The sequence below is a fragment of the Caretta caretta genome, chromosome 2 (assembly GCF_965140235.1).
Source record: "Caretta caretta isolate rCarCar2 chromosome 2, rCarCar1.hap1, whole genome shotgun sequence".
NCBI lineage: Eukaryota > Metazoa > Chordata > Testudines > Cheloniidae > Caretta > Caretta caretta.
The window spans coordinates 102,577,477-102,599,291 of record NC_134207.1 but is presented as its reverse complement, the minus strand read 5'-3'; the positions used below and the strand labels follow the sequence as shown (position 1 = coordinate 102,599,291).

General features: G+C 39.9%; 1 protein-coding gene across 6 annotated transcripts in view; it reads right to left on the bottom strand.

Annotated features, from left to right (window-relative positions):
- Positions 1 to 21,815, bottom strand: part of ZNF236 (zinc finger protein 236) — a 199,259-nt gene that overhangs the window by 22,597 nt on the left and 154,847 nt on the right. For 5 of the 6 annotated variants that reach the window (XM_048840075.2, XM_048840076.2, XM_048840077.2 and 2 more), the window contains 2 exons: positions 14,784 to 14,981; positions 8,907 to 9,036 (listed from right to left, as the gene is read on the bottom strand). In XM_048840075.2, the coding sequence (XP_048696032.1) occupies positions 8,907 to 9,036; positions 14,784 to 14,981 (328 nt within the window). Of the gene's footprint in view, positions 1 to 3,159; positions 3,331 to 8,906; positions 9,037 to 14,783; positions 14,982 to 21,815 lie in introns of all 6 variants that reach the window. The other variant, XR_007355241.2, reaches the window with a different exon arrangement.

The following is a 21,815-nucleotide window of genomic DNA, read 5'->3' as shown; positions in this document are numbered from 1 at the left end:
TCCAGAGCACCAAGAGCGCCTCGATGTAGGAGAAAAATCTCAGCAAACACTCCCGCAGTGGGAGAAGGGATTCAACACTGGGGTTGCAATTGCACTCTACTTGTTATTAACAATATTAATTGCTGCTTTGCAAAAGTGATGCTTGCTTTTGCCTTTTTGGGACCTGTGTCTCTGGGGTTTGCAAGACTTACCTCTGAATAATATGAAAATCCCCTGAGTCATAAGGGGAGGAAATGGAGTTGTGTAGGAGCCCTGCTTCTTTCAATAGGGAGCTGAGGACCACTTCAGTATCTTGTGGGCAGAGTAGAGAATTTTGGCTCCTCCTCATGGATTTTTCCTTGTAGCCCACATCTGTGGTAGCCACATCACACCACCCCACTCCCTGAGCTGGCTAGACAGTGTTCTCTTCATTTTTAAATTCTCTCCCTCTCTCTATCTGAAGTGCTCAGAAGCTGCTGCCTGGGCTTTTCTGCATTTGAGTCATGGTTCCTGGAAGCAAGAGGGGACTTGACTTGCAGATCGAAATCTGAGGCCTGTACCCTGGGGTCAGCTTGCTGTGAATATGCAGTGCAAGATTTGCCCTTCGCAGGACCTGTAAATGCAGAACCTGTAAACAGGGAGCACTGTTTACATAGCCTGGTGTTTTGAAGACACTGCAATCCTGGAGACAAGGTGCTGCAGCAGATTGAAACCACCGTGCTGCCAAATACCTGCTCGGAGATAAGTCACTATTGCATGAAAATGAATAAAAACTGACGTTATAAAACAAAATTGTCAGGAGAAACAGCCACCAGAGGCAGAAAATCTGGTGGCTTGAGCTCAAAGCCAGGGCTTAGTCCTGGAGCCTCCTGCAACACAATGCACCACCTCTGAATTGTACAAGTGAGGGGTATTAACCCGTTAGTGATGATGATGAGAAACGATGTACATCAGAAATATAAAGTACATCTTATAATAAAATTATTTCACACCACTTACAACCATAACACTTGAGACCATTTTTTTCTATTTAAATATAGAAATTAAAGCCCTGAGATCTATTCTCATTCAAATTCTACATTTTAAAATTTCATCTGAATGACACCGGATAGACTCCCAGCACTTCATCAAGAAGACTGTTCCTATAAACAGTTACATTGTATTTTTTACTTTTTGGCGGAACACTCTTAATTAGAAGAAAGCAATTTTCTCAAAATTATATTACCTAATTCATCTATAAACATCTTTGGAATCCCTGGATGTCTCTATTCCAATTATTCATGGGTTTCTACTTGGTGAACCAACCACATTTCAGACTACTTTAATTTTATTTCTTCATGAACTGCAAGTGAAATTGTAGCTAGAAACCATTTAGAAATCTAGCTACTGAGACTAGAAAAAAGGCCAACAAGCTAAAATGGAACAAGAAGCCCAAAGTTCCCTTTTATTTTGGGACATCAAGGAATATCAGAAGTAAAAACTTTTTGCCTGATAACACGAAGGGACTTTTTCTACTGGTCCCAACTGAAGCATGAATGGACATGGTCACCTAGTACTCACTCATGAGAGAGGTTCATGGAAAAGGATGGGGGAGAAGGAGGTAGTGTAGTATGGAGTGAAACTGAATAGAATAACTTTACTAATTTCCAAAATTCACTTATCTGAGACAATTCCAGTCCATGTCACTCAAAAGAAGGATGAAATGTACTCAGAGGGGACTGAAGGAGGGAATAAGTCCACAAAGCATGATTCAAGGTTCTTATTAATTGGTTTTGTGTAAAATGGTCTAATTTAGGTATTGTAACTAAAACTAAATTGAGAATCAATTAATAAGGAGTATAGCAGTAGGATTATACTACCGACCACTTGATCAGGATGGTGAATGACTGTGAAACGCTCAAGGAGATTAGAGAGACTACAAAAACAGAAAACCCCATAATAAGGGGGATTTCAACTATCCCCATGCTTACTGGTATGTCTCATCACAAGGCAGGATGCAGAGATAAAATTTCTAGACACCATTAATGACTGCTTCTTGAAGCGGCTAGTCCTGGAAACCATAAGAGGAGAGGCAATTTTTGATTTAGTCCTAAATGGAGCATAGGATCTGGTCCAAAAGGTTAATATAGCTGAACCACATGGTGATAGTGACCACAATGTAATTAAATTTAACATTCTGAGGGAGGAAGCGGGGAAGAATAGCAAAACACCCCACCATAGTAGAATTTAACTTCAAAAAGGGGGAACTATACAAAAAATGAGGGAGACAGTTAAATGGAAATTAAAAGGAACAGTCAGAAGAGTTAAATGCCTGCAAGCTGCATGGAAAAATACACCATTAATACAGGGTAAACTAAATGTATACCCCAAATAAAAAACAAGAACAGTAAGAGGACCAAAATAATACCACCATAGCTAAACAGCAGAGTAAAAGAGGCAGCTAGAGCAAAAAGGCATCCTTTAAAAAATGAAAGTCAAATCCTACAGAGGAAAACAGAAAGGAGCATAAAGTCCAGAAGGTCAAGTGTAAAAGCATAATTAGGCAGATCAAAAAATAATTTGAAGAACAAATAGCAAAACACACAAAAATTAACAGCAATTTTTTTTAAAGTACATCAGTTGCAGGAAGCCTGCCAACAATGAGAGGGGCCACTGGACAATCATGGTATTAAAGGAGCACTCAAGAAAAACGAGGCCATTGTGGAGAAGCTAAATGAATTCTTTCCTTCAGTCTTCATTGCAGAGAATGGGAGGGAGATTCCCAAACCTGAGCCATTCTTTTTAGACGACAAATCTGAGGAACTGTCGCACACTGAGGTGTCAGTATATTTTGGAACAAATTGATAAATTAAACAGTAATAAGTCACTAGGACCAGATGGTATTCCCCCAAGACTTTTGAAGGAACTCAGATAAGATACTGAAGAACTCACTGTGGAACATAACCTATTGATAAAATCAGCCTCTGCACCGGATGACTGGAGGATTGCTCACATAATGCCGATTTAAAAGAAAAAAGGCTCCAGAAACAATTCTAGCAAATAAAGGCTGGTAAGCCTAACTTCAGTACCAGACAAACTGGTTGAAACTATCGTAAAGAATAGAATTATCAGACACATAGATGAACACAATATATTGGGGATGAGTCAACATGGCTTTTGTAAAGGGAAATCATGTCTCACCTATCTATTAGAATTCTTTGAGGGTGTCAACAAGCAGGTGGACAAGGGTGATCCAGTTGGTATAGTGTATCTTGATTTTTGGAAAGCCTTTACCAAGGTCCCTCTCCAAAGGCTCTTAAGCAAAGTAAGCAGTCATGGGATAAGAGGGAAGGTCCTTTCAAGGATCAGTAACTGGTTGAAAGACAGAAAGCAAAGAGTAGGAATAAAGGGTCAGTTTCCACAATGGAAAGAAGTAAACGGCAGGGTCCCCCAAGGATCTGTACTGGGACTTGTGGGGTTCAACATATTCATAAATCATCTGGAAAAGGAGGTAAAAAGTGAAATGGCTATGTTTGCTGATGATACAAAATTACTCAAGGCAGTTAAGTCCAAAGCTGACTGTGAAGAGTTACAAAGAGATCTCACAAAACTAGTTGACTAGGCAACAAAACGTCAGATGAAATTCAATTTTGACAAATGTAAAATAATGCACACTGAAATAATCCCAAATATACCTACACAATGATGGGGCCTAACTTAGCTGTTATCACTCAAGAAAAACACCTTGCAGTCATCATAGCTAGTTCTCTGAGAACATCTGCTCTATGAGCAGCGGCAGACAAAAGAAGCGAATAAAATATCAGGAACCATTAGGGAAAGGGATACATAATATGATAGAAAAGATTATGCCACTATATAAATCCATGGTATGCCTTCATAGAATCATAGAATATCAGGGTTGGAAGGGACCTCAGGAGGTCATCTAGTCCAACCCCCTGCTCAAAGCAGGGCCAATCCCCAATTAAATCATCCCAGCCAGGGCTTTGTCAAGCCTGACCTTAAAACCTTCTAAGGGAGGAGATTCTACCACCTCCCTAGGTAGCGCATTCCAGTGTTTCACCACCCTCCTAGTGAAAAAGTTTTTCCTAATATCCAACCTAAACCTCCCCCACTGCAACTTGAGACCATTACTCCTTGTCCTGTCATCTTCTACCACTGAGAATAGTCTAGAACCATCCTCTTTGGAACCACCTTTCAGGTAGTTGAAAGCAGCTATCAAATCCCCCCTCATTCTTCTCTTCTGCAGACTAAACAATCCCAGTTCCCTCAGCCTCTCCTCGTAAGTCATGTGTTCCAGACCCCTAATCATTTTTGTTGCCCTTCACTGGACTCTCTCCAATTTATCCACATCCTTCTTGTAGTGTGGGGCCCAAAACTGGACACAGTACTCCAGATGAGGCCTCACCAATGTCGAATAGAGGGGAACGATCACGTCCCTCGATCTGCTGGCTATGCCCCTACTTATACATCCCAAAATGCCATTGGCCTTCTTGGCAACAAGGGCACACTGTTGACTCATAATCAGCTTCTCGTCCACTGTCACCCCTAGGTCCTTTTCCGCAGAACTGCTGCCTAGCCATTCGGTCCCTAGTCTGTAGCGGTGCATTGGGTTCTTCCGTCCTAAGTGCAGGACCCTGCACTTATCCTTATTGAACCTCATCAGATTTCTTTTGGCCCAATCCTCCAATTTGTCTAGGTCCCTCTGTATCCTATCCCTGCCCTCCAGCGTATCTACCACTCCTCCCAGTTTAGTATCATCCGCAAATTTGCTGAGAGTGCAATCCACACCATCCTCCAGATCATTTATGAAGATATTTAAGAAAACCGGCCCCAGTCATCTTGAAGACTATGTGCAGTTCTTGTCACCCCTTCTCAAAAACAATACATTAGAACCGGAAAAGTTATACCGAAGGGCAACAAAAATGTTTAGGGGTATGGAACAGCTGCCATATGAGGAGAGATGAAAAAGACTAAGACTGTTTGGCTCAGGAGAGAACTGACTAAGGGGGGATACGATAGAGATCTTTAAATAATGAATGTGTGGAGAAAGTGAATAGGGAAATGTTATTTACCTCTTTACATAACACAAGAACCAATGGGAAATACACAATGAAACAACGTAGAGTAGTACTTCTTCACACAATGCATAGCCAGCCTGTGGAACTCATTGCCAGGGGATGTTGTGAAGGCCAAAAGTATAACTGATCGTGATTAATCGCGTGATTAAAAAAATTAATTTCAATTAATCGCGCTGTTAAACAGTAATAGAATACCATTTATTTAAATATTTTTGGATGTTTTCTACCAAGTGTACAGTGCTCACTTTATATTTATTTTTTATTACAAACATTTGCTCTGTAAAGAAACTTCAGTTCACTTCAATGAAGTACTGTAGTGCAATCTCTATCATGAAAGTTGAACTTACAAATGTAAAATTATGTAAAAAAAAATAACTGCACTTAACAATAAAACAATGTCAAACTTTAGAGCCTACAAGTCCACTCAGTCCTACATCTTGTTCAGCCAATCACTCAGACAAAGAAGCATTCAGTGGTGGGGGAGGACAGGGGAGGAAGGAAGGAAGCAATGACTTGTGCAGGAGGAAAGCCTGGGAAGACAGGGGGTGACAATGGGGAGCAGTAAGCAATAATTTGTGCAGGAGGGTGAGGAAGGTGTCTTTCTTCTGCTTCTGGAAGGGTGGTTTCTGCTACTGGGCTCACCAGGCTTAATTCCTTTTACTGAGCTAGGTGGGCTCCCTTCACCTGAGTGAGCCTTTGTTTGCAAGGGAGGCTGGATTTTACCTCAGGGACTTATCATACTGCAGGGGAGGAGAGTCTGGTGCAGGGAGGCTGAGCTGGCCAGGCCCATGTTCTCTATGGGTTATCCCCGGAGCGAACGGCCGGCTAAAGGCAATGGGGCACGACGCAAGGGGGTTGATCCTGCGAATGAGGGGCTGGCCAGGAACAATACGTCCCGTTTTGGCTAGGACAGTCCCCTTTTTCAGCTCTGTCCCAGCCGTCCCTACTTTTTCATCAGAATTGGGTATTTGTCCCGAATACAAGGCAGAACAGAGAGTGGTGGCTGCTGCCTGGTGATCAGCTGAAGGCAGCACTGCCTGCCAGCAGGAAAGTGGAGAAATCTGCTGCTGGCAGGGAGTGCTAGCTTCAGAGCTGACCCCTGGGCAGTGCAGAGCTTGAGGGTTGTGGGGTGGGGAAAAAGAGAGATCAGCCTCAGACATGGAAGACACAGAGCTCGGGGAGGGGAGAGATAAGCCTCAGACGGGGGAGGCGTGGAGCTTTGTGTGGGGGGGGGAGAGGGTGTCAGCCCCAGCTGCAAGTGGCACAGGCTCGGGAGGGGAGGGGGGAGCTGGTCAGCCTCAACCCCAGGTGGCATGGGGCTCAGGAGGGGGGCAGTCAGCCCCAGCTGCAGGTGGCACAGGGATGGGAGCGGGGGTCAGCCCCAGGCCCAGGAGGAATGGGGAGGGCAGCTCGGGCAAGCCCTGCAAAGGGAAGGGGGAGCTCCAGCGAGCCCCTGGCCATCCTGTTTTTACTTTAAAAAATATGGTCACCTGGGGGCGTGGGTGTGTGTGTGTCAACATCTCTACTTCTCCGCTGAAGCGGGAAAGAGAACCACTTCTTTCTCTAGCCTCTTCTCTTCCAGCCCCCTGGTGGCAGCTTGCATTACTGCACCTGACTGACAGCGTCTCCAGAGCATCTCATGCTGCCCTCCCGCCCAGAGGGTCTGTGATTAAAATGTGTTAAAAAAATTTACGCATTAATTGTGCTGCGTGTTAATTGCATGCGTTAACAGCAGTTAATTGACAGCCCTAATGACTATATTTCCTCTTATCAATACAATCTCTCCTCCTCTAAAATTACTTGCTAGTTCTGTGCTGGGCGCACACTGCCTGTACATCCTTTCACTCAGACCTTTTTCCCTGTCTTCCTATTTACAGAACCTAGCAGCTGTTGAAGACTAGCTTCCACCCAGGCCATTTCAGGATCCTACTTTCAAGATGCAGTTTTAGATACACCATGTAGCAGAAGTAATGAGCTTAAGTTGCTGGAAGAGAGATTTAGTTTGGACATTAGGAACAACTTCCTAATTGTCAGAGTGGTTAAGTACTGGAATGAATTGCCTAGGGAGGTTGTGGAATCTCCATCATTGGAGATTTTTAAGAGCAGGTTAGACGAACACCTGTCAGGGATGGTCTAAATAATACTCAGTCCTGCCATGAGTGCAGGGGACTGGACTAGATGACCTCTCGAGGTCCCTTCCAGTTCTATGATTCTATGTAAATTAGACCATTTTACACAAAATTTATTAAAGATAGCAGTGCCCAACCTTTTCAGCTTGAGGGTCAAACATTATTTTAAAAACGTTGAGAGACACAAACTACTGAGGGCCAGAGAATTGTTCCGTTCCCTTACCAATACTGAGGCATCACCAAAGGGGGAAAAAAACAATTAAAAAACCCCATGTTGGGATCCTTCCACTATGAGAAAGTCCCAAGAAAGCACAGAGCCATTTCCTATTCCTCCCTCCCTGCAGTCTCTTGTGCAGAGGAGCCTGCTGAGAGCAAGGAGAGTGTGACTGAAGCCTGCACTCTGGCTGTCCCTCAGGTAGTGCCATCATCTCTAGGGAACTGCTGTCACCTGATCACCTAATGCAAATTAGAGAGAGCAAATTGGGGAGCTATAACTAGAGGTTGTTTCTCAGCTTCTCCTCCTTTTTCCTCTGTCCTTGGCTACCCTGGGTATCTAGCTGTGTAGAGGAAAGGAGCCATCCTTTGCTAGGAGCTCCCCTCTGCTTGGACACAGCAAATCAAGCTTCTGCCCGGACATCCTTGGGCCTCCCACAGCCCAACAGGGAAGCAGGACACTGAGTAGCCAGTTAGTAACTTACTTCCCTGTTTCTGCAATCCAACAGCCAGCTGGACTGATGCTGAGCAATGGGTAGTGGAGAAAAGACAGCAGCTTCTCAGAGCTCATGCCAGAGCTGACTGTAAGGCCTTGTCTACACTACCACTTAATTCTACGTAAAAAAACCAAAACACCCTACTGAGCGACGTAACTTACATCTACTTAACACAGTGTCTACACCGCACTATGTCTGTGGGAGATGCTCTTCCATTGACATAGCTTCTGCCTGTCGTTGAGGTGCTGCCAATTTAGTGCAATAGTGAAGACAAGCTCTAAGGTAGAGCAGGCAGTGTGAGACAGCTGTAAGTGTGGTTCCTCCAACCTGCCTCTTGTAGCAGGAACCTGAGTCACAGGTTGCACATACTAAATTAAAATAATTAGTGTAAGTATTTTCTTGGAAAATATAGTACAAGCTATATAATAGAAATCATGTACTTACTGCCACTATGGTCTTGGAAAACAATCCATCACAGAGTAAGACACTAGTATTAAGTTTGAGAAAACAAGTAATCTTTGAATGACAATGCAGTATAATTCATAGGACTGAATTCCTATAGGCAGACAGTGCCGACTTTGTGTGTGCTCCACCACTGGCAGCCATGCAAAGACAACAGACAACTGCATGCATGTAAATGTTCACCTACGTGCCTTAGAAAAATCAAGTCCAATTTTTTAAAACCCTTATATTTAAGTAATGCTTTACTGATATGTCTCTATTAGCATGTACCAGCAACTGACAAAATACCATTTACATAAAAGGGAAAAACTCATGAGAACTTTAAAATAGTAAGTACTGGGTTCTTTTTCTTTGCTTTTTGCTGTTTTCAGATTTTAAGGGTTCTAGCTTTTTCCCCCACAATCCTGAGACCTAGAAGCTTTTTTATTATTATTTATGAAAGCTGATATTCTTATATATACACATGAATCCAGGAGCAGCTTTAAGGAAAACAAAATATCACAAGATCCACAATAAAATAGCAAGAGCAGGCACAATGTAGTTATTACCTGTGTGGATGCGGCTATGCCTCTCCAGCTGACTTGGCTTAGCAAAAGCCTTTTCACAAGTATCACATTTAAACACTCGTGGCTTCTGGGAACTTAGTGAAGGTCCAGCCTGATGGGTTTGCATGTGCTCCTAATCAAAATATGGAAGAGGAAATGGCTTTATAAATTCATTTTTTAAAAAACATGTTTATTTACATTTTTGGGCCAATAGCAGAGGACTTTAGTCATCAATCGAAATAACAGAGTGAAGAAGATGGAAGCTGATATATTGTTCTTTAAAAATGGCGGAGGTCATTTTCTAAATGAAATCTGAGTAATTGTTGAATGATGTAAGAAGATTTTCTTTGTCATTCCATGTAGTTTATATATTTTTGTTATCACAGTTAACAGGCTAAGCATTCATCTGGCATTTGAGAAGTCTTTTTCTCACACACAGAAGGCATGTTTTCGAGCAAATGAGATTTTAGGCTTCAATATTTGGTTCACTGTAGTTATTAATGGTGTTTCCAATAGGTGCCTCTGAAATACACTGCAAATGGTGGAATTTTTCATTGCTTTGCGTGTTAACTGAACACTGAACATATGGGGTAATCTTGTACATATTAGACATCTAAAGCAAAATAAAGCCATCTATTTGTGTGATACTGTTCCTTGAAATTGTTTCTATGTTTTCTTTAACCAAATCCCTTTCTTCCTCACTATTTACATCTAGAGACCACAAAAAGAGTTTCTAACAGATTCAGCTTCTGGGGTTCTTGTAGTGTTCGATATAATGTCAAATTCTGTCCTCAGATACAAGCAAACAAAACTTTGTAGGACACAATCATTTGCAAGAATTCATTTTTTACATAGTGCTATTTGATCCCACATGACTCATCCTTTTAATTCTTCCCTGATGCTGTATGTGCATGGCCATGCAGGCACATTAAATAACATCAGAGATAATTAATCATTTTGCACACCTGGAAGCTCCGGTTCCTCAAATTACATAATCCACTAAATATGATGACAACTAACTGGCCATACAATGGTTAAGCTCCTGCTATAAAGGATAGAAAAAATCATATTCGATAATTTTGTCTCTGTTAGATAGCATCTGCAGGACTTTTACACAATCTGGAGAATAGTCCGGTCTTCTGCAGAATTTGGAGACAGCAGAAATTTGTTGCTTAACAACAATATCTACTTTGCCATGCCCATTCCACTCGGCCACTAGATGAATGCTTCCAAAACAATAAACTTGATTCATAAAATAGGAAGAAGGATGTTGACAAATTGGAGAGGTTCAGAGAAGAGCCACAAGAATGATTAGATGTTTAGAACACATGCCTTATAGTGACACACTTAAGGGGCTCAATCAAAGAGAAGATAAAGGAGTGACTTGATTACAGTCTATATGTACCTAAATGGAGAAAAAATATTTAATAATGGTATCTTCACAGTCTGGCAGACAAAAGTATAACCCGATTCAATGGCTGGAAGTTGAAGCTAGACAAATAAATAAAGCATACATTTTTAACAGTGAGAGTAACCATTGGAGCAATTTACCAAGGGTCATGATGGATTCTCCATCACTAACACTTTTAAAATCAAGATTGGATGTTTTTCTAAAATATATGCTCTGAAGATTATTTGGAGGCAGTTTGGGCCTATGTTATGGAGCAGGTCAGACTAGATGATCACAATGGTATTTTTTGGCCTTGGAATCTACGAACCTATGAAATTAACAACCCTTAATTAACACTCCTTGAAACATTCAAAACAGCTATATAACTGGACTAAACCTTAGCCAACTAGGGAGAATGGACTAGTGAAGATGCTGTTCAGCAGAAAAAAATTACATAAAACATTTTAATTTCCAGCCCATCGCATCTTAATTAGTCCCATGACTTCTGAGTAGTGAGCTATAAGAATGACTACTAAAGATATAATCTCAGGTAGTTTATCATAATGGGTTAGCCTCCCTGACAAAAACAGGCATTTGGACGCTATGTGGCATCTTTATATCTATAGAGATAGTCAGGTAGCAGTTTCACCTCTCTTCAGGTGTAGCAGGGGATTTCTACACTTAAGATGCTGATATTTACTTAACAGAATTGGATGTGATCTCTTAAAAGAATTAGTTGCTTAGAGGTGATCTAAGATTTTCTTATACTTTCCCTTGTAAGCCTTTGTACAAAGATGGTCTGGGCCACTTGCAGAGCTAGGCATCTGCCCCCACACGTCTGAGATCTCTCGCTCAAAAACGTATGAGTTGGCTGTACTTCCATGGGTGAATAAATCCACTTATGGTATCCCCAAAATTTTTCTGGTTTTTATTTGGAATACTATTTTGTTCAGGGCCCATTCTGAGGTCTCTCTCCTCCAGCAGCAAACCAGGTAGCCTTTTGATGTGCAGGAATCTTATGAAAATCTATTTTACTGTATCTGCTGGACTGTTTCTAGTGTTTCATTTTCAGAGGCCAACTCCTTGCTTTTCCCTGGCTATGTAGATATACTATTGTTGTGGTGTTGCCCGACTGATTAGATGCCCCCACCCCTTTGTGTTCAAATGTTAGTTTTTCTGTTTTTAACTCCAAAGTCATGCTTAGTTTTTTTCCTGTTCTGGCCAATACCCCTGGGTTGTAAATTGTTGGACATAGGCTCACATTGGCTTTGATCACCTTGCAATATGGCCTTGCAAGAGGCAACTATGTGCATTCTTTATGTCTTCCACCAAATGGAGGGAACTCAGGACCAATTTGCTGACCACTGTTCCTCATTGTTTTACACTGAGGTCAAATACTTGGAGTGGTGTCATATACAGCCTTGCCCAGGCAGGATCCCAATACATGACACCAGTGGTAACAGACAATGTACCCTGAACTGCTGGGATTGGATCTCTTTGAATCTACATGGTTTTATCTTGGAATTTAATTCCTGGGTTAAAACAATTGTCCCAGACACATAGGGGGTATTTCTTTCCTAGGTAGCATTCTCTGAAATTCAATTCAGTATATTTCAGGTTCATAATGTAACCCTGTTCCAAGAGAACTATTTGGGTTTGCTACGTTGCTATAATGGAGATCTGACTCTTATCAGTATGTTGTCCAGAAATAGCTGACAGATGGGTGCTTGATGACCACCTCCCTACTGGTTTTGTGACAATCTTGGGAGTTAACAGGCTAATTGGAAGTGTTCTAAACTGGAAGTGGTGTCTTATCTATACATAAACTGGAAGTAGTGTCTTATCTATACGTAAACAGAGAAACTTGCAATGGTAACAGCAAATCCAAACGTGCAGGTATATATTTACCCACTCTTACATGGGGAAATAGTCTCCTGAGGAGAACGCAGCTGTTAACATTTCCATTCTGAATCTGGATTTCTTCATATTTGTTGTGATGTTTCTGGTCTAGTTACACCCTCATTTCAGGATCTGTTTTTTTACCATGAAGTCACTGTAGAACCTTTCTGGTAATGCAACAGTTCCTTTGGCCCCAATTCAGAGAAAAAACAGGGTTTTTTTGATAGTTTGATGTTTACCAGCATTGAGAGAGGGAATGATTATGAAAAAAAGAGAGTGAAGTTTAAACTAATCGATGAGGGAACCCTCACTGCAGCACAGGATTTGTCTTGTTTGTTGAGGCTGCCAAACTGGATTGCCTCCCAGGGCTTTTACTGACATGCAGTTCTTTTTTTTGCCAGTCACCAAATGAGGAGGACCTCTAGTGTTTCTGTTCCAGGTATTTACCTCCAGTGTTTCTGCTCCAGGACCATCTTTTTATTGGTTTCCATACTTCTTTTGGAATATGTTGATGAGAACAGGGCTAAAGAACTACATCCTGTAGCTGGGATTGAACTCTTTCCCTGTGTTTCTTAGAAGAATTTGACAGGGAACTTGACAGGGTATGTCCTTCGGCCCGCGCCGCTTCCAGCAGTTCCCATTAGCCTGGAGCAGCGACCGGCGGCACTGGGAGCCACGATTGGCCGAACCTGCGGACTCGGCAGGTAAAAACAAACTGGCCCGGCCCACCAGGAGTTTTCCCTGCACAAGCGGCGGAACAAGTTTGCGAACCACTGCTCTAGCAGATCAAATGTGTGCCACAGGTGCTTGCATCAAGACAGTGACAGATTCAAAATTCTGCTGCAAAGTGAGCTTTCAAAGAAGCCATTTCTGCATCTGCCTTTGAGATCAGGGTCAGATTCCCCTTCAGACCAATAGAATTTCATAAAGTCTCATTAGGTGTTTACAAATCCTCTTGGTTTTAAGTGAGACAGTGTCACTTACCTAATTATATTCTCCAGAGAATTTTGACATGGCAGGTTTGCTTACCTTTACCTGGCTGAATACCCTGCATTTCTGCACAGGGTAACAAAATAGGCAGGGGTTAATAGTCTTTCCTGCATGTCGTGTTCCTTCTTTTCAAATTTTGATAAAAAAAGAGCTGTTTTTTCTAGAAATAAGCCTGATGAGTAGTGTAATCTCAAGTTTTTTGTTCTTAGATTTTTATTTCAAGGTTTCTTCCTTTTGACATTGCTCAGCTTTTTGCGAAGGTCCATGCCTTGTGTTTGAGAATGGAGTGCCTTTAAAAAAAAGTTAAGCTAGTAACAATACAGTTTCTTTTCCTCATCTACTTCCGAGGAAAGAAAAATCTATTTAAATATGATCATCTTGACAATCTTGCATGTTTGACAGCACGTCTGCCTGTTTGCACAGGCTGGAGAGAACCCTCTTTAGTACCAAAGTAGAGACTGCATGAATTTTGGTAAAGTTACCTTAAAGAAGAGCTGTTCTTGTAGAAAGGGAGGTATTGGCATTTACCTCAATCTGAAATGTAGAACGATCATCTACATCAGAAGTACAGCAATTTTGTAGATGTAGCCTTCCTGATACCTGTAATGAATGCTCCATGCTTGCTGCTGAAAAATTCTTGCTGTGTTGGAATTTTGCTGGAATATTATTTATATGCCATGAGTTTTTTACGAAGGTCATCTGTGGACCGAGAGTAAGTCTGGCAGAGCTCACTGTTTGCCGAGGAAAGGAGGGGAGCTTCAGAGATGAATTTTTGCCTTTTAGGGGAGTATTTGTTTACCTAGCCACATGCAGTAGTGAAAGGGAGTGGCAAAGGAACGGCAAAGGAGCACTCTGAGAATAATAATTAGAAAACTCCAAAGTAAAATAATATTTACTCCTTCCTGTAAAGTCCAAATACTGTAAGACTGCTCACTCTTTCCAGAAATTCTGAAAAAACACTAAGACAATAGTAACAAAATAAGGAAGTTAAAAAAAGAAAACTTTGGAAAGCAGGAGCTTTCACACTTGCTATCTGCCCTGATGCAGAAGGCAGAACAACCAGAAGTCAAATGGACGTGGGTACTAAGCCACAAGTCTCACCAGTCTCCATATTCTGCAAAGAGAGGAGACTCCCAGAAGTCAGGACTAATGGAGATGGCATGCATTAGATTTGCAGAGTTAAAGTTAATTTCTGTTTCAGTACATTTCATCTACAGAGTTAAACACCATCAGAAAACTGAAATATTGAATTAATATTCTATTTGAAAATGCAAAACAATATATTTCCTCACAAATATATTTGTTTTGGTATTTTTAATAATACTAGGGCACTATTATTTAAATTCCAGAGTACTGTCTTTTATTAAGTATTTCAGTAGAGATCTGCAGTACAAAAAGATATATCTATTGCTACAGCGAGAGCGAGTGAGAGTGAGGTATTTTTGCACAAAAATGCTCATGTGATGCATGCCCTAAGGCCTAATACCAAAAAGGAAAGATTAAGCAGATGACAAGTATCTTTAATTCATTTACATAACTAAAATTCTAAAGCAAAAGAATGAGTGAACATATTAACTGGGAATTAAGTTATTACCAAGTACCTTGAGATGTGTTGCCCGTTTGAAGGCTTTATTGCAAACATGGCACACATGAATTCTCTCCTTGCCATGAACCTCTTTACTGTGGTGCATTAACATCGTGGCTGAAGAAAAGGTCTCACTACATTCAAAACATTGGTGTACACGGCCCTCTTTTTCTACTTGACTGCCCTTAGTCAGGTTAGAAGAAACCTCAGCCACCTGTAACAATTTATAAAACATGATTATACATTCAAAATTGGAGGATGACACTCTCAAAAACCAACAGAATTATTTTTGTTATGTACTCTAATCTGATCTATGTATTTTCAAATGAATCACATGAGCTGGGCTCCAAAAATAAATAAAAAGAACAGAACGAGATTAGGGGTAAATATAAATTTGTGTTTGACCATTCCTCCTATGCCTCTGGCAATTTTTTTAAATGGAAGATTTGCTAGATACATTCAATATCTGAAAATAAACAGACAATATATTGTGGTATTAAGGGTACATGGGGTACATGGTGTGCATGCAGTCAAGTCTATGGAGATCTAATTCACAATATTCTTTATGTAGAAGGGATTGTAAAACCACATACTCAGTACTGGAAAGAAAAAGGACAAAGTAAATGATGGCTGCTTCCTAAGGTGTCACTAAGAGGTTCCAAAATATATAAATTGACTTACAGGATAATTTCCTTTGATTTATGTCCCTCCCTATCAATCCTTCACTGTGAACTCCCTCTGTGTGAGCAAAGACCAGAGGGAGTTCAAGCATTGTGCCTGAAAACTCCAGGTTTATACCCCACTACTTGGCTTCCCACCAGGAGAGTATTTTCAAAGCCATAAACAATAACTCAGATTAAATATTTAATTGTGAATTATCTTTTTTGTGAACTACTGTATGTACACAAACTATCCTTGAAAGCGTATAGGAAAAAAATGAGATGTAGTCAATTGCTAGACTTGGGAGAGTCCATATTGAAAAAGACATTAATCAAAAATATTGGGTAAGAGATTTTCCATTCCTCATGTTGTCCTATTCCCCCTACCTCCCCCAATCTATTTATCACTAGGGAAGATAGTGCAGGGGTAGTAATTTGGAGGGAGAGAGAGAGAGAATGTCAGAAATAAAGTAGATTTTGGTGAAACCAAGTCAAGTGAGTGGCCATTTTGGCAAGTGGGAGAGTTGATCCATAGTTCAAGATCACAAAGGGCAAAGAGGTGGTCAGGTCAGGTCATGGATCAAATGGAATATCAACATGGAAACTGAAGTCACTAAAGATGACTGGAGATTGAGATGGGGGGAAAGGTAGGCATCAAAATCAGGGAATAAGGCATTAGGGGAAGCATCGGGGCAGTAGACAAGAGCTGTAAGTAGCTGAAGGAAGAATAAAGTCTGATGAGTGCTACTTGAAAGAGAAATGGGAGAGAATGGAGAGACCGTCTGCAGGAAGAGGAGGAATCTGACACCCTGAGTATCGTTCTTTGGGTAGGATATACAGTTTGGAGAGAGAGAATTAAAATGCCCATATTAGAACACAACTTCAAAGGTTAGGGATGTGGGGAGTAGGAAGTGGACAGGACTGTGGTATTCTTTTGTAGAGGAGTGAAAAAGGGAAGAGAAGAATAGTGGTCTTAGTAATGAAATTGGAAGCGTATGGGACCCAAAGGGACAGGAAGGGTGACAGAGCAAGGTGTGGTTGGTGAGGAACAAGGGGCGATGTAGACAGGGGCAAGGTTGGGTGAGATGTTACTTGATGCAAAAAGAGTGGCATTATGGGATGATGGCAGCAGCGAGATGTAGAATGTCATGCAGTTGCAACGAGGCTGTGAGGTGAACCTGGCAATGAGTGAAAGGAGAAAAAAGAATGGAAAGAGAAATTGTGATGTAGGGCAGTGAGAAGGGAAGATAGGGTGGAACAAGAGGGTGTCAGGAACAAAGTAATGGAGGACAACTACGATGAGCATGGCTGCTAGAAGTCAAAAATCAAATAAGTAGTGAAGCAATTAAAAATGTGTGTGTGGTAGGAAAAATCACATGAACAGCAGAAAAGTTAGAGCAATGAAATCCATTGTATCAATCAACTGGGGTAATGAATTCATGCAAAAATTATTAGGTGACAATTTATTATGAAGAAAATTGAGAGCAATGAAACAGTTAAAAATATGGAAAATCAAGTGATTAACTGATGAATCAATATGCAGAGAATGAGACAATCAAAGGGATAATGAAGTGCTCAATCACTCAAAGAGCAGCCCACTAAATGATGAATTCACTAAGACACAGCTGAGAGGGTATCTCCAGAGACTGATGATAACTAAAATTGTCACCATTGAAAGATGGCATGACACCATCGAGGAGGATAAGGAAGCTGCAGAGATATGCTCCTCAAGTCCTTTCATCCTGTCCCCTGAACTCTTCAGAGATAGGAAAGATGGCAGCAGTAGTCGATAAACTCTGGATGGGTGCAATGTCCCAGTGGTGGGGACTGGGGAAGCTAGCTGTGAACAAGAAATGAGATTTTGCCACACACACCTTTCCCCAACCTCAGACAAATCTATTGTCTCCGGTGAAACAGATTTTAATGGAATATCTTAGACACAGAGAGAGAAAGGCAGATATCAGGTGTCGATGGGTCCAGGCCATTGACAACCTTAACGATAAGGATCACAACCTCTAAACTATTCCAGTTTTGACCCACATTCTCCTTATTTGGCAGTTTACTGTTTTGCTCTATACAGATTTCTTTAAGATTTGATTATCTCTTCAAAGTAATAATGAAATGGAACAGTCTTTTCTGCCTAGATCTGAAAGATAAGTATTACTCTAACTTTTTCCTCCTCTTTTTTAAAAGTGTATGACAAAGAGGATTAACAACACTGCCACCCACTGATACAAATCAAAGTTGTTTTTGGCTGTGGTCCAGCCTCTTGCTGCTCATTTTTTGGTTACTTTTAAAAACCTTTCTTGTGGGATTCCAAAGACCACTCGTGGCAAGGAAAGAACTTCTTCTTGGATGTATAAGACATTACTCCCAAGTCCATGCTTTATGTTAATCTCAGAACAAGAGGTGAAATCCAAATGGCATCCGATGAAGTGAGCTGTAGCTCACGAAAGCTCATGCTCAAATAAATTGGTTAGTCTCTAAGGTGCCACAAGTACTCCTTCTCTTTTTGCGAATACAGACTAACACGGCTGTTACTCTGAAACCAAATGGCACAGTACTCCTTCATACTTTTTATTCTAAAAACAATGCTTTTTCAACTGCTTGAGCGTGGTGCTGTATGGGGACAGCCTACTTGTCAAGCAGCATTTTTTACTGAGTAGTTTCTGAAAGCTTAGGAAAATGGAGAAACTACTTCCCAAAATGAGAGGGCAAGGTCAAGAAGGATAAACAAAGGGAAATGTCTCTGCTACTTTATGAGGAATTAAAAGAGGAAAGCTCCAGGAGAACTTGAAATTGCTGCATCTAGCTACTGATGGGAGGCAGAGCTAGCAGAAACCAGAGTACTTCGGGCTTAAGCCTGGAGTTTACTGCCAAAGCATTCAAACTTCCTACAATCTTTGCACACAAGGGAAAGCTCCACAATAACTGATTGATGGAAGTGTTACACAAAATTAACTTTTCTGCATAGATACTTGAAAAAAAAGTGGGTAAATAACACCAGGTGCTACCAGTGGACCAATGGCAAGCCCAATGAGAGTGGAAGGGAGGAAGGCCAGATTGTATGAGACACAACAGAATCCAAATATTCTACCATAGTTCTAGACAATACAAAAGCAGAATTGGGTAAGTGGTTTTGAACAACTCCTAAGCTCTCCTCTATGTTGTCTGGGATACTAGAGCCTAGATCACCATTCTTAACGATCTGCTATTTTAAAGGAATTAATAATTTAAGTGGAGACTGTTACATGTAGTCCTTCCCTTGCATAAACTCAAAGCATTGAGAGTCAGACAGCATTTTTACTGTAATCATACTGTAACTGTGAGAAATTCAATACCCAATAAAAATTTCCTTATCATTTTAAAATATTTCAGTGTAATTCTTTTATTACTAACCAGTACATAAGTGTTTTTAGGGCTTTGAAAGAAGCTCGATGGCCAAATGTAAAGGCGAGATTCAATCTGTTTAGTCCATAGAGGAAAGTCTAGACTGAAACTGAGCCTGCTAAACCACAGTAAAAGGTGTTAACCTGTGTCTAGACTAGGGAAGAGGTCGATATTAGGTCTGGGTTAGCTAAAACATTTTAAATAATCAGGATCTAAACTCAACCACTGAAATTTCCTCATCTAGACAAAGCCACAAACCCCATTTTTCACACATTAGGGGGGATGATGTGCACCAGAACAAACATTTTCTGTGATGTTTTCTGGATTAATGTGACGAGTACCACCAACGTTCTCAGAATAAGCCCTCAATTTTGCAAATCTTTACTCACATGCTTAACATTAAGCCCATAAATTGTCTCACTAATACCTGTGGGACTACTCAAGTGCTTAAAATTAAGCAAGTGCATAAGTACTTTATTCTTTTAAAAAATGGATTGCATCACAGATGTTATTAAGCTAACTACAATATGAAAAGCTTGTTCTCTGTCCAGTTTCTTGAATGCAGCTAGTCTATTCCTCAAATGGTAAGATGATTTTTAAGATTTTTTAAGTGTAAAGCAGGTAAGGACTGTTTGCAAGGGAGAAAAAGTTAATTGCCTTTTAGAGAGTAACCAAGGAGATTCAGGTTTATCAATGTTTTGAAACCAAAGTATACCTTATCTAAGAATAAAAACTGATAATTATGAACATTAGAAAAAGTAATGTGTCATCTATTTGATAACAATATCCATCTGTCTATTTTTACCTAACAGATTTTTTTCCATAGGTCTGGCTTGCATGATTTACAGAAGAAATAACTAATTTAGTGAGAGTGATTTTTTCCCCCTCACTATGTAATACACAAGGAGTTTCTGCAAGAGACGAATGCTCTTTGTAAAAAGAACTGGAAGAAAAGAGTGATAATATATTTAGTCTGACTGTATTTGTGATGTAACCATTTTCTAAAGTGCAATATGATCCACTAAAACAAGTTATAGGGCTAGCATTTACATGTGTTAGCTTATTGGTTTTACAGATCATGAGCCAGAGATACTTGTACCAGATGGAGCTTCATTTCAATATATCTGTAAGTTAGTGCACATAATTAAAATGGATAGACAAAAAAACAAAGACCTTCATCTCAAAGCATAGCTAGAAATACTGTTTTCCATCTCACTAGATAGAATGTACTTTTAATAAAGCATTTGAACTGGTAATATAAAAAGCTCTTAACCAGCTCAATGGCTATGAGCAATAGGGGTGATAAGAGGGAATGACTCTGTCATACTTCAAAATAAGGAGAGTAAGGCCTCACTTAGAAGAATTCAGTAAAAAGGCATTTATGTAATAGAAATGGAATTTTAACCTTGACCAATACATACCTTTATGTTCTGGAAAAGAAAGAACACTGGTGGTTAGATATTTTGTGTACATTCCATGGCAATTCTGAGAATACATGTGTATCAGATGCGAGAAGGTGCATAAAGTTCTGGTGTAGTCCGTTTCTGTTTTTTCTTTAGCAAAGGCCACTTACACTTTTTACCAAACAAAATTCACAATTTTTTAAAGGATTTGGAAATGAGGGAGCGACATGCCTATAAACCTGTAGATTGTGCAAGTGACAGGATCTTTTCCATTTCTTTTATTTCTTCAGCACAAGTAAAATTTTCAAATGTTTTAGTGACTTAGAAGTCAAAAGCCCATTTTCAAAAGGGATTTAGGCACTACAGGTGAAATGGTTAAAAGTGCCTATGTCCAATTAAAATTCAATTGGATTTAGATGCCTAAGTTACTTAGGCATTTTAAAAAATTTCACCCCACATCGTTTTTTAAGGAAATAGCTTGAGGCTGCTTGAGAGCTTATTTAAAAATTCAGTAATTTCTAGAATGATATAAACAACTCAAACATGACAGCACACATTAATGTACATGAAATTATTGAGGGTAGTCATGACTAAAGAAGATGTATAGAATTTCAATAAGAACTAAACTAGAAAACAGAAATGGTAGATTAAGTTTACTAAAGTCAAGTGCAATGTAAAGCACATTGAAAAGAAAAGTTTAAACTGCAAATTTATGCACTAATGGGTCCTAAATTAGCTGTAACCTCTCAAAAAAAGACTGAAGTGTGGGCAGCAAAACCAAGATGTCAGCAATGGTTAAATAAAAACAAACATGATGCTACTGTAACCTGTATGAACAGGGAAAGTAGAGAAGAGTATTATACACAATAGGTAAATTGCTGTTACTCTTGTGTTCATATTGGTCACCTCATGGTAAGAGAAAAGGGCAATGAAAGATATTTGACACACTGAGATGGTGGAAATCATGCATATATCAAAAAGGCTAGGATTAGTTTGAAAAAAGAAAAGAAAAAGGAGATATAAATATTTGTATTTTTAAAGCATCCATTTTTAAAACAGAATTTTGGACACTACAAATATTCAAAAGCAAATTTAAACCGTAACTTATGCACCTTGTAGCAGTGATTAGGCACGGAGCTGCAGAAACTGCATGCATAAATTATGTTTTTTGTCATTTGCAATATTAAAAATCTAAATCTATATGAATTCTAAGACAAAAGCAATGGCAAGATGGAAGTTATGGATGAGAATTCATAATAGTTATTCATAGTCAGTACATTACAGGGATGATGTAATTCTCCCAAAACCGATCATTATAAAGCCAAGAAATTAAGAGTTAAGGTTAAACTTAATGTTATGAATTGGCAATGCACAGACAGGGATACTAAACCTTTACTTGCCCTGTACCGATGCCATACAATTATCACACTATTATGAGTATGGTGTTTTCATGGCTGTGGTTCCACATATGATTAAATTAATTTTCAAAGATTATATTTTTTCTTTTTTCCCCCACCTTATGGTAATTTGATACAGAATTGATAGAAAACTTGCGATTAATCTTTTAAAAATTATTCAAATGTAATCCATGCACAA